At 33.4% G+C, this 21264-nt stretch overlaps 2 protein-coding genes across 2 annotated transcripts; one reads left to right on the top strand and one right to left on the bottom strand.

Annotated features, from left to right (window-relative positions):
- Nucleotides 1-803: 803 nt before the first annotated feature.
- BDCG_17106 (uncharacterized protein) lies at nucleotides 804-1263 on the top strand (the record flags this gene model as incomplete). Its single annotated transcript, XM_045426264.1, has 3 exons — nucleotides 804-906; nucleotides 964-1056; nucleotides 1160-1263. 3 exons carry the CDS (start codon nucleotides 804-806, stop codon nucleotides 1261-1263), a joined length of 300 nt encoding a protein of 99 aa, XP_045281218.1.
- A 17018-nt stretch (nucleotides 1264-18281) lies between these two features.
- BDCG_05311 (C2H2 finger domain-containing protein) lies at nucleotides 18282-20531 on the bottom strand. The gene is made up of 4 exons (XM_045420981.1): nucleotides 20367-20531; nucleotides 20036-20275; nucleotides 19473-19961; nucleotides 18282-19369 (listed from the first exon to the last, which is right to left on the bottom strand). The coding sequence occupies exons 3-4, from the start codon at nucleotides 19881-19883 to the stop codon at nucleotides 19031-19033; spliced, it is 750 nt and encodes a 249-aa protein (XP_045276962.1). The 5' UTR covers nucleotides 19884-19961; nucleotides 20036-20275; nucleotides 20367-20531; the 3' UTR covers nucleotides 18282-19030.
- Nucleotides 20532-21264: the final 733 nt, after the last annotated feature.

Here is a 21264-nt window from a genome sequence, read left to right on the forward strand (position 1 = left end):
TCTTCTGACTTAATATATTTCATACTCAGATTCTTATTCTGTGCAGCAGTCTCTGATAATGTGTATGCTTCTGAAGAGGTTGTGAACAATCATAATGAAATCTTCAGATTCAGTGTAGTTATCTATTTATATAAACATTTGATCTTCTGCTGCAGACCTAAGATCTGATTTTCTCTATTCTTATTAATGATGATGATTGTGTCAGTGAAGCTCTTCATAGTGAATGCTTGATCTGCAGTGAATGTCAATTGTTGTTTGATCTCTGCCTCAGCCTGTCACTGTGTACACAAGGTCTCAATCTTGTTTAGAATTCTTATACACATACAGAGCTTTGATTTCAGTTCAGTAGTCTCAGCTGCTTTTCTTACTGCTTTGAGTAAATTCTCTGAGAGATTCTGTATATCTTCTGATTCAGGTAGCAGAGAAGAGTGTTGTTTGTATCAGCTAGAGAAGGTATTCATTTTGATAATTTCTGATTGATTGTATGATGTCTATCATTATATCACTATATCACTGTATGATTTCTGTTATCATTATACAACTTCAGTGATGGCCACTCCTTCTTTTATTCTTCTTTTGAGTAGGGAGTGAACTTCTTTGAATCTGGTTCACTGCTTTCATCTTCTTTCTCACACCTCATCTGTTTATATCTCATACATGGCATGCATCTGAGCATGGAGTTTTTTCCTCAACAAGTGAAGCAGTATCAATCAGATACTCTTTCACTCATCACTCTTTATACACTATCTTTTGAGATGTTTTCTAGAACCACACTGGCATGATAACTATGAATCACTTCATAGATGGAATTATCATGCTCTGAAGAAGTCTGCACTTCTCACCAGTTTTTAGACATGCTATCAGATGTGATTCAAAGGTTGCTTAAGCCAGCATATAATTACAGGCGTACGCCGGCTTCTTATATATTGAATCTCGTACGCTAAATTAATTAGTGGCCGCTAGGGCCCCCTTTACATTTATACGCGTACGCTAGTAGTTCGGAAGCGTACGCGTACGCTAGTAGTTCGGAAGCGGCCGCGTTATTATCCGACGGTCGTACGTTCTTCCGAATCACAGCAGCAGAAGATCAAATGTTTATGCAGATAGATGACTACACTGAACCTGAAGATCTCATCACAATTATTCACAATCTCTTTAGAAGCATACACATCATCAGAGATCACTGCACAGAATGAGAATCTGAGTATGAAATATATCAAGCTGAGAGATCTACTGAAGCTATCAAGCTTCAATGATGACTGAAAAAATGATGCTGTAATCAGCTGACTAAGTCAGATGTAATCATATTATCAGATTGAATATGAACTCACAGACAGATAGTCAATGAAATTTCAATAAGTCTTAAGATCTACTGCATTTCTATGCAGAAAAGTGAAGTCATTATAAATAACTGATGAAAAGATAAATCTTGCAGACTCAGAGTAATATTCATTCTTATAAATATGAAATGAGTTTTTCAAATAGATCTTGTACAACTTTGAGAAAGTGAATATGTGAGACAAGTGTTACAAATACTTCACTGAGTGTAGACAAGTGAGCAATCTTACATTATACTTCACACACTTCAGTTTACATTATCTTATATTGAATGAAGAGCTTTTAACATCTTTCTGTTTACAGATCTTCATTCATGATCTTACATTTAAGTTAAGAGTGGAATGAAAATGCTTAATCTCATAATCAGACACAGTGAAAGAAGTATACAACATTCTCATTGTACAAGAATAAGTAAGTTAATTGTGACAGAAAATACTGCAATTGAGTATGTCTCAGTGAAGAATGAATAATCAGACTTCTATAACACAAATCACACACTTGAATGTGATGAATCTAGATCTGAATGTCATCACTAAAGCACTGAATTCCCTGAAAAAGAGATTCTCTGAGTGAAAATCTTGATATTGTGAGTATTGAGCTTGCTTTAACTGCAGATATCAAAATTATGATGTAAAAGATTGCACTCAGTGTACACAGTCAAGAGAAGCAAGAGAGTCAAAAAACTAGCAGAATCAGTGAGCTCAGAGACACTCACTGATATTCTATGAAAAGTCTTCAAAGTGAAAGAGATGCCTGCATTAGATGACTCTCTGAATTCTGTGAATATAAAGAAGAAGCAGGCTTCTAAATGAGATGTGAGTAAGAATGATGAAGTGAACACTCATCTCAATGTCTTGAGACCTGAAATGTTAATGTATAGAGAACACTTGAATAAGAATCAAGAGATGGCTGCAAAAGTGTTAGCAGACATAGAAGCTTCTACACAATATATTAATAATTATATAATTCAAAGATTGAAAGAGATTCACTGAGTGAAGAATTCTCAATATATAAGATTATCTGATAACTGATATTTGATATCACCTGCAAGAGTAAGAGTTTTCTTGCACTTCAGAGAATGATCTTGCTATATTTGAGTGTGAGAGCTGCAGAACATGAAATACAATCTTATTCTCAGACTCAATTGATTTCAAAGATTCAATCTGCAGATTCAATGATGTACATGTTATATACAGTTAATCAATAGAAAGAAAATGGTTCATACAATTCTATCAACTGATATGAGAAGGACATTTCACATCTCTGATATAGAAGGATTAAATCTGCTTACACATTAACAAGTAAAGAGAACAATTCACAAGACCTCATCTGAAAGCATTCTGTATGTCATACAGAACCTGAAAGTGAAGAAAATCAAGATAAAGAATATGTGAGAGGACAAGCATATGAAGAAGCTTCTGAAGAAGCATAGAAAGGTCTTCTGAACAGACCTTTCATCAGAATTGCTATCAGAATGAGGATTTATACATGAGATTGACACAGAGAATGCAAAACCAGTCAATCAGAACATATACCCTCTGTTACAAACATATCTCAAAGAACAGAAGTGTCAGATCACTGACTTTCTAGAATATGATCTCATACAACTCTCATCAAGCACATGAGGCTTTTCAGTTCTATTCATGAAAAAGGCAGGTGAAGAGTGATGAATGTGTATTAATTATTAAGCACTCAACAAGCTTACAATCAAGAATAAATATTCACTGTCATGAATTCAATAATAGTTGAATACAGTCAGAAACATCTGATATCTATCAAAGATTAATCTTCTCTCAGAATACTGACAGATTCATGTAGATGAACTATCAGTTCTGTGAACTGTGTTTAATATGTAATAAGAGAAGTTTGAATTCCTAGTAATATCATTCAGTCTGATAAATGTGCTTATCATCTTCTAAATAATGATGAATACAATTCTTTATAAACAGAATGAAACCTCATGTCTCATATATCTTGATGACATTCTAGTCTTTTCAAACTCATACAATGAATATCTGAAGCATCTCAATGAAGTGCTTACAACTCTGACAGAGTATAAGCTCTATATCAAATCAATCAAGTGTGTGTTTGAAATGAAAGAGTTGAAGTTCATGAGACATGTAGTGAGTGATGACTGTATATACCTTATTCTGAAGAAATTGAATGTCATAGCAAATTGATCACAGCTGAGAAATGTACATTATATATAACAGTTTCTTGAGTTGATCTCATATTACTGCAGATTTATCAAGGATTTCACACAAATATCTGCATCACTCTCAGATCTCTTAAGAGAAACAGATACAAATCTGTGAAAGAAGAAGTTTCATTCAATTATCTGAAATACTGTGTATAAAGAGGCTTTTCTCACACTGAGAGAACATGTAATAACATTCTCAGTGCTTATTTAATCAAATCATAATAAATCTTTCTATATCAAGACAGACATATTTAAATGAGCTATCAGAGATGCTCTTCTACAGATGAGTAAGAATGACAAGCTGCATCTGATGATATACAATGATAGAAAACTATCAGACACTGAGCTCAATTATTCAGTGTATGAAAAGAAATTGCTAGTAATCAAGCACACACTGATATTGTGAAATAGATATATTGACAATAAGTATACAATAACAGTGATCACAGATTATAAAAGTCTCATCTATCTACAATCAACAATAAAATCTTTCAAACACTTAGTATGTTAAATCTCAGAGTTTCAAGTGTACAATCTTCATATCAAATACTGAAAAGAATCAGACACAGTGATATCTGATATAATCAGTTACAGACTCAATTTCATAAGTGAGAGTTCTGCAAACTAGGTATAAGAAATATTCATATTAAATGCACTGAGAAGATGCAAGGAATCAGAATAAGTGAACATCATGATCTCTCACTTGAAGAATGACAAGATGTCAGATGATAAGTATCTTGTGAAAGTAGTAGAAGAGATGCTTCTGAACTTCAAGCTGAGAAAATTGAAAAATGACATTGTACTTTATCATGATCTAGAATATACAGAAGCTCTCTATCTAGAATCTTCATTTCAACATGACTTAGTGACTCACATGCACAAGAAATTCAGTCACTTAGAAAGCTCTGAACTCATGAGTGTACTCAAACTAAGAGTATACTGACTAAGCATGGCTGAGAACATTCAGATGTACACTCACAAGTGCCTGAATTACCAGGTCATGAAAGAATTGAAGAAAGGATTAGAACATAAGAAAGCACAATATCAGATGAAGTGTACAATATAACTGTTCAAACAATGAGAGATGAATCTCATAGACATATTATCACAAATGTCAAATGAAAATCAATAAATAATCACTGCTATTGATTACACTACTGACTGGTCAGTTGTGAAAGCAGTTTCAGAGATAATAGAGAAGGTGATGACAAAGTTTCTATATAATGAGATCTATGTTAACTATGAAATGCCGCGTGAGATTCTAACTGATAATAGTGTGAATCTCATAGAAGGAGTGATGAGGCATTTCATGAGCCAGTTACAGATAAGATATTATAGAACAATATTATATCATTCATGAACAAACAGAAAGATGGAACACTTGAATGAAATCTTAAATAATATGCTGATGAAATATCTAGTGAGCAAGTCTATGAGACTATGAAATGAATATCTCAGGCAGGCGCTATTGATCATGCGGATTTGACAGCATGCAGTCTCTAAGCATTCATCATTCTACCTGTTGTATGAATTGCATCCGCGTATTCTGAAGAATACTTTGAAAAAGATGAGAGAGAGAGCAGTTGTGAACACAGCAGAAACAGCAGTTGCAGACACAACAGTCACAGACATAGAATCAAGATTGAAAGAGATCAGCTATACACATGCAAAAGCTAACAAGTTACTTCTGAACTGAGCAATTCAATTGAAAAGAATACAAGACTCACTTGTTAAGAAATCAAGTCTCAAGATGAGAACATGAGTTCTTATATATAATGAGAGTTCTGAGAAGTTTCAATCTAGATGATTTGAGTCATATAAAATACTTAAATCACATTCTCTGAGAACATACACATTGAAAGAATCAGAGAGATGAATCTTACAAAACTTAATCAATGATTCATAACTTATGAAAGTAAGAGTGTAAGATCTGAGTGAATTATGATTATTCACAGCACTATTATCAGTGTTGAAAAAGAAGAGACTTATAATTGAAAAGTCTTGCAAAGTAAGAGAAATCATAGACACTTACAAACCAGATAATCTCACTTATTCTGATCTTTTCACAATTATAAGAAAAGAATGGGAAGAAATGAAGAAATCAGATGAATATCACACTTCAATAAGTGATGAGACTGTAGCTGATTGTATGATAACACATCACAGACAGTGAGTGCAACATGACAAAGAGTGATCTCAAAGCAGCAGACTTGTATATGAATCAGATCACAGAAGAAAAAGAAATTCAGAGTTAAATTCAACTGTTTACATCAGTTCAATCACAGAGATCACAGAGAATGAACTATCTGAAATATTCATGAACACATGAGACTAAGTCATCTTAATCTCTGAAGATGCTCAGAGATCAGATGAGATTAGTTTCAATAAGCTGTTCACTGTAGTGATCTGAGTGAGTGAAGAGAGACAGTATAATATGTGAGACAGAATCATAAAAAGTTGAAAGCTGCTGAACCTAGTCATTGAACACTGTATTATATAAAGATTGTATAAGAGTAGTGACTAGCAGATAGAGAAAAAGTGTAAGAAAAGAGATAATAAATTAATCATCAATTATAAGAGTCAGCTGTAAAAGATAAATGTTATTATACATACTTCATTCATTTTTATACATCACATATTTAATCTATTTCCAACATCATATCATCTGAAAAATATCAAAAACAAAGGAAATCTTAAAACTCAAGATCTGTAAGAAATTTAAGAGTCACAAGCTACTCTTATAATAATATTATACACATCTTCAATTCCTCTACTGCTCTGTGTATGACATTAATGTCATTTATCACAATATTGACTGGAATGTCAATATAGAAATGTGTATATGTACATGTAGAGAAATTGAAGAAGAGTGCAGGACTCGCAGGACCAGAAGCTGAGACAGAGAGAGTGAAGATGAAAGAAACAGAAGAAGAAGAAGGTGCAGGATCAGATAAACAATAGTGAGAGTCACTCAGAGCTGAACACTTATAACCTGGTGTGCACACAACCTTCCCCGCAGAAGAGGGAGAGAAAGTGACAGAAGAAGCTTGAGAGCAGAAGAGAGTAGTCTCAGTGACATTGTTATCTTTGATGAGAATAATCTCTGACATCAAAGCAACTAAGAATCATTGTTAGTGTATAAAAATCACAAAATCAGAGATGAGAACAGTTACTGAATAAACACCTGCTGGTCTTAGAGTTGTATGTGCAATTACAACATGCACAAGGCTTCTCAGAAAGAGAGAGAGAGACATGAAGAAATGCAGAAAGCAGAATGCAGCATGTGAACAGCTCATTCTCATAATGATATTTCAGACAAGGTGTACAAGCCTCACACCCGCAGGTGTAAAAGAGTATGACATTCATGTTCTCATTTCTGAAAACATGGATATCTTTTGCCTGCATCATGAAGTCAGATGATAGATGTCAGAGAATAGACTGATACAGATCTATTATCTTAAAGAAATTCATTAGAGCAGATGTTTCTGTGATGTTGAACTTTACAGTTATAAAAAGCTTCTTGATATCTGTGAATGCTACAACTTCATGCACAGTAAAACTCATAACAATTTTCTCTAAGAACAGAAAAATCAGCATCAGATTGAAAAGATGAAAAGAAAAAGACTTATAATCTCAACACTGTTGAGAGAAGAAGTGATTCTCTGATATGAATAAATGATTGTCTTATCATGAATATTTAAAACAAATATAATAATCAGTGTTCATAACTGAGCTTCAGATAGTCATGTCATACACTGTCTTTATATAATAAATTATTCTGAAAGTCAGTAAGAAGGGCAGAAGTGTACACACTGAGAGATATAGTTCATTAAGTCTACACAATATCTCCTTGAAACGGGAAGAGCTAGTAACAAAAGCAGAGGTGGTAAAACCAGGGATCATGGGAACAGAGGTAGCAGAAGCGGGAGAACCAGACACAGAGGCAAGTATAGAAGATTGAGAAGCAGCAGAGAAAGAGACAGAGAGAGAAGCAGCAGAGAAAGAAGTGGTAGAAGAGATAAGAGAGAATGTGAAAGATCTGATCATACATGATACAGACAATTTCTTCATTATCATGTTCTTTAAGTTCTTGATCAAGAATGCAACATCAGGTTCACTATCATCAGTGAATGCAGATCTGTCAATGCATGAAGATTCTATATGAATAAAAACAAACATATCAGCATCTGCATTCATGTAAAATCATGTCAGAAAACACAATCAGAAACTCACTGAGAAGAGAAATAGTCAAGAGTGTATAAGAAAGTGAAGAGAGTGTATAAGAAGATGAAGAAGATGTATCATTCATGATAGTACATTCTGACAATCATTAGAAGATAAACAAGTTCTGACCATGTACATTTCACAACACATTACACTTACTGCTAATGAACTGCTCAGTATGAGCACTATAATGACACTTGTTATGAGAATGAGAGACTATTGTCAGAAACACATATAATGTGATAGATGAACAGATGAAAAGAGTTGAACAGAAGAAGAGACAGAAATCTTGAATGAAATAGTAGCATTTAATGATAATGATGATGAAGAAGATAATTGAAGAATGAGAAAAGTTAGTGAATAAGTGATGTAATATAGTGAAAGTTTCTTTGTGAGAGTGTACACAGAATGCTAGCCAGATCAGGAATAGATCACATGATTGTGAAACACTAGTAGCAAGCTAATCCGCATGAAGCTAGGGTGTATGATATGGTCATGTGAGTGTGACTGAATCTAGTGGGAGAGGATGTGGTTCGGAAGAATGTACAACCGTCGGATAATAACGCGGCCGCTTCCGAACTACTAGTGTACATGTACAAATGTAAAGGGGCCCTAGCGGCCGCTAATTAATTTAGCGTACGAGATTCAATATATAAGAAGCCGGCGTACGCCTGTAATCGTACGCTGGCTTAAGCAACCTTTGAATCACAATAACAAGAACATAGGAAATACAAAGAAGTGACAATTAGATACATGCAATAATAACTTCCCAGCCCAGGATCATAGAGCGATTTATTGAAGTGATTTGTACACCTCTGTATTTATTAGAAACCTGAGGTGCTTGGGTTCCGGATTTAATGTATTCCCTGCAGGTTTCGAACCCACACGCCTTGGTTTCCCACGCCAAGGCACTACCGGGTGGCCGCATTAACTATTCGGCCACTGGGGCACCTGTGAGCACTTATTCTTACATTTCAAGCTCAGTCAGTCAGTAACTGCCTGTTATAACTGAAAGAACTAGAAACTCACATGCTTTCATCCCTGCAAACTCTACTACAGGCACTCAGAAGCAGTCATCTGAATCATGAATAACTCTCATAAAAGAAGTCTCAGAGAACTTATCAATTACTCACAGAATATCATTCTCTGCATCTGTGACAGAGAAACTCTTCAAACTCATGAATAAACTAATCTTAGTGAAGAACATTCTTAAGCATCTCTCACAGAATTAAGCTATTTTTCTACAAGAAATGCTTACTGTCTGTAAACACTCTTAAACTGAGTCTCTAGACATAATCTTCAGAGATATCTGTGAATTAAAAAGAAACTTTCTTAAGCTGTAACTACTTAAGATCACTTATCAAATTATAATCTATAAAAGCTTTTGCAAGTTTGTATTTGAAATTGACTCACAAGCTCAGTTATATGACATGAAAGATGAAGAAGCTGTTATCTATATAATAACAGATCTCTATTACACTGAAGTCAAGAACTGACTGAATTATCTAGAGAATGATTATAAGAGATCTCACTGATCTATTCTCAAGACCTATTTAGAGAATAAGTTGAGAGACTCTGTGAGCTGAACAGAGAACATCTGAGTTATAATCATTAATATTAGAAAAAGAGGTAAGAAATCTGATGAAGACTACTTACAGCATTTTATAAAATTATGATGTGAATTGAGATCTGTGAAAACAGAGCTCTGAAACAAGACCTGAATAATGATATTTATAAAGAGACTGAATAAAGATATATAGAACAAGCTCATTGAGTAAGACTCTAAGCTCTTGACTCTGAAGAAACTGATAACTTTCATTTATTACTTACAGATTACTGTAAGAGTTATAGATTTATAAAGAGTAAATTATCAACTAACTCTGTAAGAGCTAGAACAACAGAGAACAGATTTATTAGAAAAAGATAATAAGATATAGAGAGATTTGTATCTGACTGCTGAGTAGAAAGAGAGAGCTTCATAAGCTTCTGTAAACAGAGTATATAATAGAGAGATTAAGAAAAAGAGACTCTGCTTTATCTGTTCTAAATTAGAACATCTTCATATAAACTATTCAGATAAATTAAAATAGAAATTTAAGAAGTCACAGACAGAGTCAGTAATAGTCTTCTTAAGAGTTTTAAAGCTGATATCTGAATCTGTTACTTCTCTGATAAAAATGCTTGCTTATAAGAAGAGACTGTGCTACAGTACTGCTGCCTCATAAGTATGAGAAGTATTGATAAACTCAGAATCTCAGATCACTGTAATATCTCTAAAGCTTGTGAAGTGAATGAGCTGAAAGATGAAGACTGAGAATCTGCTCTTATAATAAGCAGAGTGTGAGAACTCAGACCTGAGAGCTGAGAAACTTATAAGAGTTATTTTTGAATTACAAGATCTCTCTGAAACCTGGAAAAGATTTATAGAAACTGTGATTATTACAGATATCACAGATAATATGTATTTAAGACTTGTATAACTTTAAAGATACAATTCACACATAGCTGTCTGTGAGTCAGGTTTATACTTTCAATCAGTGTTGACAGACTCACTCACAGAGATAGAATCAGTTAATACTGTAGAGTTAATTAGAGAAGACAAGCTCATCTATATAATAACTTTACAAGTATCTGAGAATCTCACAATCATGAAAACTGAGCTTCAGATACTAGAGAAATACTGAGATCTCACAGAGATATTCAGCTCAGCTAAGACAGCTGAGCTTTCTTCTTATCATAAGAAGAATCTGATAATAGATTTGATAGAAGAACAGAAACTCTTCTGAGAACTAATCTATAAGCTCTCTTATTATAAGACAGAGGTCTTGTAAATCTATATAAAGAAGAATCTGAAGAATGACTTCATCTGATCTTCACAGGCCTCTGCAGGAGTCTCTGTGATATTTATAAAAAAGAAGAATAAAGATCTCAGATTATATGTAGACTATTATAATCTAAACTTCAAGATAATAAAGAGTTACTATTCTCTGTCTCTGATTAAGAATGTGATCAACTGTCTCACAGAAGCTGTTATATTCATACAACTTAATATAATTAATATATATACATAACTGTGAATATAGTCTGAGAATGAATAGAAGACTGTCTTTAGAACTGCACTGAGATTGTTTGAATATCTAATAATATCTTTTGATCTGACTAATATCTCTGTGATATTTCAGTCTTTTATTAATAAAACACTTCATATATATCTGAATGTCTTTATAATAATATATCTGAATAATGTGATAATGTACTTCATGAAGAAGAAAGAACACACTGAGCATGTACAAAGTGTGTTGAAGATCTTAGATAAGACAGAACTGTATATTAAGCTTATAAAGTATAACTTCAGTGTCTATCAGATTAATTTTCTAGAATATATAATTACTATAGATGATATTCAGATGAAATCTTCACAGATTGAGACTATTCTATTATAATCAGAGCTAACTAGTATTCATGAGATTCAGATCTTTCTGAGCTTTGTGAATTTCTATAGATAGTTTATCTTTGTATTCATGAGAATCTTCTTGATTCTTACAGACATGCTGAAGAATGAAAATAAGAAGAAGTTATCTCATAAATAGAGAATGAAAAGATTATTGAGAAGAAAGAACTGTAAGAACTTTCTTATCTCAGAAGCTTACAGAGTCTTTATAAGATTGAAACAGATATTTACAGATACAGTAATACTATTTCACTTTAATTTCTTACTCTTAATTAGATTGAAGATAGATATCTTCTTCTTTGTAATTTCAGAAATAGTCTTATAACTACAGTTAAATGAGAACTGAGTTTCAGTGATCTTTTTCTCACAGAAGATACAATCTGTAAAGATTAACTATAATATTTATAATCAGAAGCTTCTCATAATAGTGAAATTCTTTCATTATTAATATTACTACTTTAAGAACCTTATAACAGTGATTACTATTAGAACTGATTATAACAGCTTATAACAGTTTACTTCAATCAAGAAACTCTCACAGTGACAGGTTCACTGAGCTCAGAGACTAAGTGAGTTCTGATTCAAGATAGAATATATCAAGAGAACTAAGAACTCAGCAGACAGACTCTCTCACAGATCAGACTATATTAAGAAGATCAGAGTGACAGACACAGAGAGACTAGAGAAGACAGAAAAGCTTTATAGAATGCTTAAACTGAGTATTATAAAGAGATTGACTGAAGAGTCTCTCAATCTCTTATAAGAGAAGAGAAGAGAGAGAGAAGAGAAGTCTATACAACTACTCTCTATAACACTAAGAGTTAATACTCTGAGAATCTTCATAAGAATTCTTGAAGAGAGTATCTATAATCTGAAGAGTTTGCAGGCTTCAAGAAGTATCACAGAAGATCTGATGTAAGAGAAAACAGAGTATAAGTCTTTATAAGATCTTCTATTTAGATTGTCTGAACTGCAACTGAAGAATGAATATACTTAGTATATTCAGAAACTGCTCACAGTAGAGATTAACTCTGCAGAAATAAAGAATTGAAGAGACTTAAATAGTCTCTTACAAAGAGAAAACTGAATTTATATACTCATGAATAAGTTTCTATATATAGAACTTATTAAAAGATATCATGACTCTTCTCTAATGAGTTATTTTACAGATACTAGAACTTATAAGTTACTCATAAGAAAATACTTCTGACTGAAGATGTGAGAACTTGTAAAGAAGATAGTGAATTCTTATACTATTTATCAGAATTCATGAATAGTGTAGTTTAGATTATATGAAGAACTTACTTCTCTACTTATTTCACAGAAATCTTGAGAACAGCTAGAAATGAATACTCTTGTGAGTCTCTCTGAAAGTAAGAACATATATGATACCTGCTTTGACAGTGTACTGATAATAGTGAATTACTTTACTAAGATAACACACTTTATACTTATCTGCAAGAACTTGAAGTCAAAGAATTTAATTTATATCTTTATCTGTAATATGATCTGATTGCATGAATTGTCTGTGAATATTATCTTAGACAGAGAATTAATCTTCATAGAAGAGTTCTGATCTGATCTGATAACTATACTGAAGATCTTGTAAGATCTAAGCACAGCTTTTTATTAATAGACAGATAATCAGATAGAATATCTAATGAGTATATTAAAACAGTATCTGTAGTACTTTATCAATTATAATCAGAATAACTGAGTGTATTGATTATTACTTACAGAGTTTGTATACAATAACTCAAAATATATCAGTACAGATAAAATTCTCTTTGAGATACTCACTGAGACTTATCTGCAGATGATCTTGATAAACCTGTAAGAGTATACTATAGAGTGTAGTGATGTCTGTGAACAGACTGAGAGAATTCAGAAGATCTGAGAGAAAGTCTGTGAATTCTTGAGAAAGACTTAAGAGTATTAGAAGAGATACTATGACTTCAAGCATATTATAAAGAGTTTTAAGAAAGATAATAGAGTCTGACTGAGTCTAGAAAATATCATCATATGAAGATCTAGTAAGAAGCTGAATCTCTTGTGAATAGAGTCTTATAAGATTATGAAGAAAGTTAGTTTACAGTTCTATAGATTAAAACTGTTATCTGAGTTGCAGATATATAATATTTTTCATATCTCTTTACTCTGTGAATATAAGAAATTCTCAGAAGAGAATTCTGTGACTCATCACTCTGTCTATAAAGTACTAGAGAGTGAAAGAGAATATCAGATCAAAGAGATTATTAACTCAGAGAAGTGAGATTATAAGCTCTGATTTAAGATTCAGTGATAAAAGTATTCTGATAAGATAAATGAGTTCACTTGAGAATTATTCAGATAGATAAGATATCTGCAGAAGCTAAGACATGACTTTTATACTATAAATTCTGATAAGTCAGAATAATGTGATCTTCACTAAGAATCTGATTGTAATAAAGATATTAACACTGTTATTTACAAATTCTAGTCTATAAGATAATAAGTTTCTACTGAGATGAACAGTCTACAGTGTATATAAGAAAAGAAGAAATCATATTCTTATTAAAGTTAAAAAACAAGAAAATAAACAGAGCTGTGAACACAATTTAAAGACTAATAAAGAAAAAACAAAGAAAATTCATACTCACATTCTTAATATCTGTAACACTTAATTCTCTCATAACTATCAATTTCTCTTTTCAAAGAAGCAGAGAGTATCATGTCTGTGATACAGATAATTATTATATTTGATATGAAGATTATCAGAAATACACAGACTTCAGAGAAGCTGAACATCAGAGTATATATAGTTATAGCAGAGTCTTAAGAGCTGATCATCTACATATGTGATCAGATATCTCTTATAAAGCTGTATTCACTCTCTCAGTTGTGCTGAAGTATTCAGCTCAGAAATAATTAAGATGTGAAGAGAGAGCTCATCTATTCAGATCAACTCTTATCATGAATTCATAGCATTTATATTGTCTTAATTACTCAGATTTTGCAGATACCTGAGAACTCATCTCTTATTGATAATAAGATTGTGAAAATGCATCATGATGTGAGAATCATTGATAGAAAACCTAGGCATATTCACATATACCTGGTCAGAGATTGTGCAGATAGAGAGAGAGTGATTGTAGACCTGCAGAGCTGCAGAAGACACTGACAACATCAGAAGCTTTATAAGAACTATTAGCTAGAATCTGTAAGAAATTACTTATAAGAAGACTTACAGTAAAGAAGAAAACTGCACTGCTTAAAGTCAGAAACTGATCTGAGAAAGAGATGAAATTAGTCACTGATCTGAAGATCAGATGCAGTGACAGAGCTGAGAGAGATAAAGATGTAATTATAAGCAGCAGTGTCTCTACTTCATCAGCTGATAAAAAGTGATCAGAGAAGTTACAGAAATGCTTATAAGAAGCTCAGTGACAGTCAGACATTGTTTATAAAGATATTGAAATTGAAAAATTTTTTATTCTTGAGAAGTTCTTGAATTAATATATGAATATTATCAGAAATACTCTCTCTCTGTCATCTGAATAAAAATACTTCATGAATGAATGAGAATACTCACAGTTTGTGAGAATGAGAGCTATTACAGAAAAAGAGAAAAGAAGATGAGATTCTGCAGATAGATCTGAAATATTTATACTACTTTAGAGAGATTTATTTACACTGTGAGTGATTCTGTAAAACAGTCAGATTACTCTAGTAAATAAGAGTGATTATAAATCACAGATCTAAATCTTTCTATATAACTATAAAGAGTGATTGCAGACTATAGACATCTTGATTCTACAATTCTACAGAGTTGATAAAAGAATGAAAAATTCCTTACAATTCTACAGTGTTAAAGAACAATGATTCATGAGAATGAGTGAAAGATTAACTCATAAATGTTTCTCTTTGATGAGAATAATCTCACAGAGAGTGATTTATCTGTGAGATAAATCTGTATAATAATTACACAAGAATCTCATAAAAATGATTGAGAGTTAACTGAAACTCTTCTGTATGAAAGATGTGAGATGAATCTGTGTGATAGTCAGAGAAGAATCTGTAGATTATAAAGAATCTTATGAAATAAGAAACTGAGTGATAGACTCTTTTCTCTTCATAGTAATAAGAGATTTTTCCTCACTGAGATTTTTTATAGATATGAAGAGTTTTTAGTGAGTATCACTGCAGTGCTGAGTTGATTTTATGAAATCACTCAGTGAAAGACTTTGCAGACAAAGCCTTAGAGAGAGAGAGATATATAAGAAATCTCACTTCTTACAGATTCTTTATCTCTATTTCTATCTCTTATATAATTAATAGAGCTAGCAGCTCTTGACTACACACAACTATATAGACTGAAGTTCATGAATACTATTCATAACTCAGCTTGAATACTATTATACATTTGATCTCTACATTTTATCTTTCTATCATGAATACTTCTAGTAGTTAACAGTACATATCACGCCAAGCTGCAAACACCCGAATAATCGCCTGCGAGTACTTATTCTTACAGTTCTTTATTATTCTCTGAGAATGATACTCTCATACACTCACTGTTATAATTGAGAAAGAGAAGAAAGAAAAATATTTCATAGAGAGAGAGATCTTTTCAAAAAATTCTATCACTACTGTTAACTTTATCTCTAAAAATACATCACTTTTGCAGAGAATTTTATACATAGAATGAAATATATTGAGAGATCTGTAAGTCACTTATTAACTACATTTTTCACATTTTAAATTAATATATAAGAAACTCACTTATCATACATTTAATTTGAATGAAGATGAGAAAAGAAAGACTTACACAGTCAGTAGAAAAACTCATCTATTTCTTTATATCACATGCAGTATATACACTGTCAATCAGTTAATAACTATTGCTATATAATAAAGATAACTTCTAATTCAGTAATTTTAAGAGTATAGAGAACTATACTCTTAAAGAGAAGAGTATTATCACACTCTTAGCTGTATTAAGACTCTGTTACAGTTTCACACAGCTTATCACTTTCATATGAATAATTTCATCTCATCTGAACTGATTTTCAATCACTCTATAATATTATTCAGATATATCATAGAAAGATCTGATTGATAAATATAAGAACTCTGCTTTTATACAAGATCAGCAGATTACTCTTTCTTAATAATAAGATACTGCTAAGATATTACTCTGACTATTCTTACTTATAAAATAAGAGAAGAGTATTCACTCATTATCTATATAGAATAGCTAGATACTGACTTCTTATCAAAGAAGTCAGTAATTCATTTTTCTTCTACTGAAATATATACAAGAGTTACTGTGTATCTTATATAATTTTCTTAGTATACTAAGTATTATATCTGTGATATTCTTACAATAACTCTGTAGTCTACAAGCTCACTATTTAAGTAAGATAGTCAAGCTCACTTATACAGCTTCTTAAACAACTATCTCTATATAATGCTGCTGACTAGTTATTACTTCAGTTTCATCACATTACAGAGATACTAAACATGATTTAATTTTCTCTGAAAAGAGATATTCTCACAGTGCAGATGTTCAATCTTAACTTCTTTAATATTAAGTTACTTAATACTATCATCTCTGATCTGATATTTAGCAGCAATTCTCTGAAAGTCTCAGAGACAGATTATGAGAATTCTTTAGAGAGTTAAGCTGTACTGTTAAAGTATTTTCAAGCTCTAATACTTCTATAGTGATCACAGCAAGCTCTGCACATTGTAAAAGAGATATTTAATAAGTGATTAGATGTAAATTACTCAAGAGCCAGTGAATGATAATATTCAGAACAGGTCTTATTTCTCATAACAGATTGCAGATAATAGATATATTACTACAGTCTGCAGAGAAGCTGTAGAAAATTGAAAAACTGTAATAGATTGAAAATATAAAAGAATCTGCTATAGAACATAGTTCTGCAGCACAGAGAAGTAGTTTTGAAATAGAGATCTTATAGAAGATAAAGATCTTATAAAAGAGAGAGTAAGATCTCTTGTTAAAGCTGTAATTACCTGCTTAATAAGTGATGACTATCTATACAGGCTATTACGGCTTTCTATACGGGCGGTCACATGAGATGTACATTTTTTCAATTAATTATATTTATCTCAGCAGGCTCAGACTCTCTGACTCAGTTTGAATGAGTTGCAGCATTATTATTAACTATTATTATTATTATTATTCTTTCATTATACTCATATGCAAGCGGAGCTTATGATGAGTCCTTGCGTGATGTTAAATACAGGTCAAGTGTTGGTTATACAGGAGGAAATACAGGTCTTGAGACCACGCCAAGATAACAAGAACATAGGAAATACAAAGAAGTGACAATTAGATACATGCGATAATAACTTCCCAGCCCAGGAACATAGAGCAATTCATTGGAGTGATTTGTACACCTCTGTATTTATTAGAAACCTGAGGTGCTTGAGTTCTGGATTTAATGTATCCTCTGCGGGTTTCAAACCCACGCGCCTTGATTTCCCACGCCAAGGTGCTACTGGGTGGCCGCATTAACCATTCGGCCACCGGGGCCATTATTATTAACTAATCCGGCATGATACTAACCTACTTTTGATACAAGTCATGTGCTCAGAGCAATTCTCATCAGAGAGTCTAAGAAGAAATGATTTCATCTTTAATAAAGATTTCTGAGATTTATAAGAATTTTTCAGATTCTTCAACTTTGACTTTCTATTACTATATACTCACATATCTTTGAGATTTGAAAATCACCTTAGCTTATAGCTAAAGAGATGAAGAAGAGAAATATTTCTTTAATATTTCAAAAAAATCTATATTTAAGATAGATGTATACTCTTGAAAATGATCATATTTTTTGATCTCAGAATTTCAGATACATCGCGAGAACATTGTTATTCTAAGGTTTTAAGATGATACAGAAATGATGAATCTATGAAGTTAAGTTAGAATTCTCTTTCATACTCAGAGTACTGAGTAAATCATTTCTGTGTTATTAATAATCAGAAACTGTTTCTTCTCAGACACTTTGTAAGATATTATCACTCACATGACCTGATTTTACTATTTGAATTAGTTTATTGCTTATTTGAGGTTAGCTCATGACATAATCATCAATCCAGTGTTAAAACAGCAATGAATATCTGGAGAAGCGTCTGAGCTTGCTGAGATAACAATCATATCACAGAATGAGGCCTGCAAGATCACACCTTCTATTCTAATCAGGTTTTTAAAGCATCTAACATATTGCTTCGCTTCGCTTCACAAAAAAGTAACACACTACACTACTCTACTCTACTCTACTTGAATAATAAAAAAAAGAAAAGAAAAGAAAAGAAAGGAAAGGAAAAGAAAAGAAAGACAAACCACAATATGTTCCTTCATAGAAAGTACTAGACTTATGGAATATATCCGTACATCCCTCCATGGGCTTCTTCCACTTTGTGCAGCCCTCATAGACAAAGAGGAAAGGGCCCCTTCCACGTACACAAGGAAATAAAGAAGCACTCAAAGATTACTGAAACCTCCTCTCCTCATACACGCAATGTAGCGAAAATGAGAGAGCTGTTTTTGCAGGACATTCAACACATGGGTAAAAATGCAGTGGAAAGAATGAAGTAGAAAGAAACATCTAACCATCATAATCTGAACAGACAAAAGACCACCAAGCACATCCCCAGAACAAAGACAAAAGAAGATGGAGAACAAGTGCACAGGACAAATACATGTAAAGCCACATGGCAAATGTCTGTACAGGCCGTTTGATTACAAAATTTTACAGAGTTCAGACTTCAACTAAAGCAGTGCGACTGCAAAGGCCAAAACACTAGTCAGAGAGTTCATTGTTGAGGTGGTGTTCCAGATCATAAAGACAAGAACCGTCTTCAAGCAAGTTTTGACACTCTAGGCGCATTTCAACATGCTGGTAGAGTCCAGAGAGGCGGGAAAACTCGACGTCGCAGTTTGAACAATAGAACGGGAAATATTCATCAAAACCTCGGAAATATTCGTCGCTCTCCATACATTCGGCAGCTATGGACTTCAACTCGTCCCTGCTTGTGCAACACCTTCCGGCCTCGAGATGGATCAGCATGGCAGAGAAGGTTGAAAACATCCTTGTGCATCCGTAACATTCTCTGTCGCGCTCTTGGTGGGTGATCATATGCTATGGTTTGTTTTAGTAAGAGTAGAACGGAATGTAAAGATAACCAAATCACGGCAACCGTTTGCAAGAGCATTTAGAAGTGGGAGGAGGCCTTGGGACTTACCATTCGCCGATTATTATCATTCGGGAAAAAGATACCACATGTTCCACACATGAAATGCCTGTTGATATCATGCTCTCTGAGCTGATATTGACTCTCTGCAAACCAATTGCAAGGCTTGCACCAGTTATGGCACTCCTCTTTATGGTCTACCAACTCATCAGATATTGGGAAGTCTTCATAACAATCACCTCTCTCGCAGATGTGATGTGCAGAAGAATATTTCAAATGATCATCCAGTGCCGTATTGTGAGGGAATACCCTTTCACAGCGATTGCACCAGCAATGGGCCCGGGAATCACGACAGTGTTGGGTCAGGGCAGTGAGCGAAGTTGTGGTTTTGTAACAGTAGGCACATTCATATTCAGTCCTGCCGTAGTCGATTCGCGTGATATATTTTCCTAGATTCACCATGTTGCTCGTCGTCGAATAATAGCTAGGGCAGAAGATGGGGTGCAGAGGATGTGTATGTGTAGTACTAGTAATGAAGGACTAGATATTTGGCAATTGGCCAAGGGATATTAGACATGTTAGGGGAAACTGACGAAGAGATAGGATCCACGAACAAAATAAGTTTTCAGCCACAAAAGGTGTTGCTGTGGTGAAGCTTGGTAGGCTGAGATCGTCAATTACGATAGAGAACGCCGTTCAAGAAGAAGGGGATCATTCAGTTGTTCACAATAGCGCGTGTTACCACAACACAGGATAACAGTACACTGGGTTGTTGAAATTTCTGAGAACTTTGTGCGCTGGGGGTGTTGAAAAAAGAAGAGAGAAGAAATTAATTATGGCTCAGAAATGTGAATCTTTCAATGGATTTTAAGTTAGTTATTAATATGTGGATCTTCATGTAGAAAACTAGTTACGTACAAAAATCAATTGAACACAACAACTTACTAGCAAATACCTCCATGAAGCAGCTAATGATAGGTGCATTCATATCGAATTCGGCGGAGTTCAGAGACAATGCACGGTTCCTCATCCAACATTTAACATAATCAACCACCTAACACTTGTTTCCACCCAATGCTCACCTTTGTAAATCAATTACAATCATGTCAGATCGGATTGCCTCCCTTGCGGGCCGACTGCTTCCGCCCACACACTCACTACAGCCACTGATCCACGTGATCAGTGATTGCAAGCTCCTATAAAATGCCATGTAGCAGCTAGCTTCTTATAATATCAATCAACTACTTCAAGAACTCCTCTATCATCTCTCTATATATTATAGAAAAACCAACTTTTCCGAGTAAAATGCCCTGTAACATGACCTCACATGATATCACATGCACCTCATCAAATTCATGAAACAGGATTTACATTCTTTATACTCTTCTCTACATTCATTAATATACTCTATTTATTATAGAAAAACCAACTTTTCCATGTAAAAAACACTGTAATGTGACATCATATGCATTCTATCAAAAATATTTGAATGCTCTGACTCATACAGCTCAGATCAATCTTTAAATCTTCATTCTTTTTTTTATTCTGCTTCTTTCATACATTCTTTACAGTACTTACATTTCTTATGCTCTTCTCTATGTTCATTTTATCAAATGCTCTGTAACATGATCTCATGTGATGTCATATACACTTCTTTGAATTCAGATGGGATTGAAGAGCTGGCTCTGCAGCGGCGCAGCCTGTACAGCTCTGATTAATCTGATAATGGTGATGAAGGTGATACAGGGTGGAAGAGAGTGATTAGGTTGATAGGGTTGGCCGGGGTGGTAAGAGGAAGGAAGAGGGTGGAATGTAGAAACGGGGGCTGCGGGGTTGTTAGGGT

This window comes from Blastomyces dermatitidis (assembly GCF_000003525.1).
Source record: "Blastomyces dermatitidis ER-3 genomic scaffold supercont1.5, whole genome shotgun sequence".
Taxonomy (NCBI): Eukaryota; Fungi; Ascomycota; class Eurotiomycetes; order Onygenales; family Ajellomycetaceae; genus Blastomyces; species Blastomyces dermatitidis.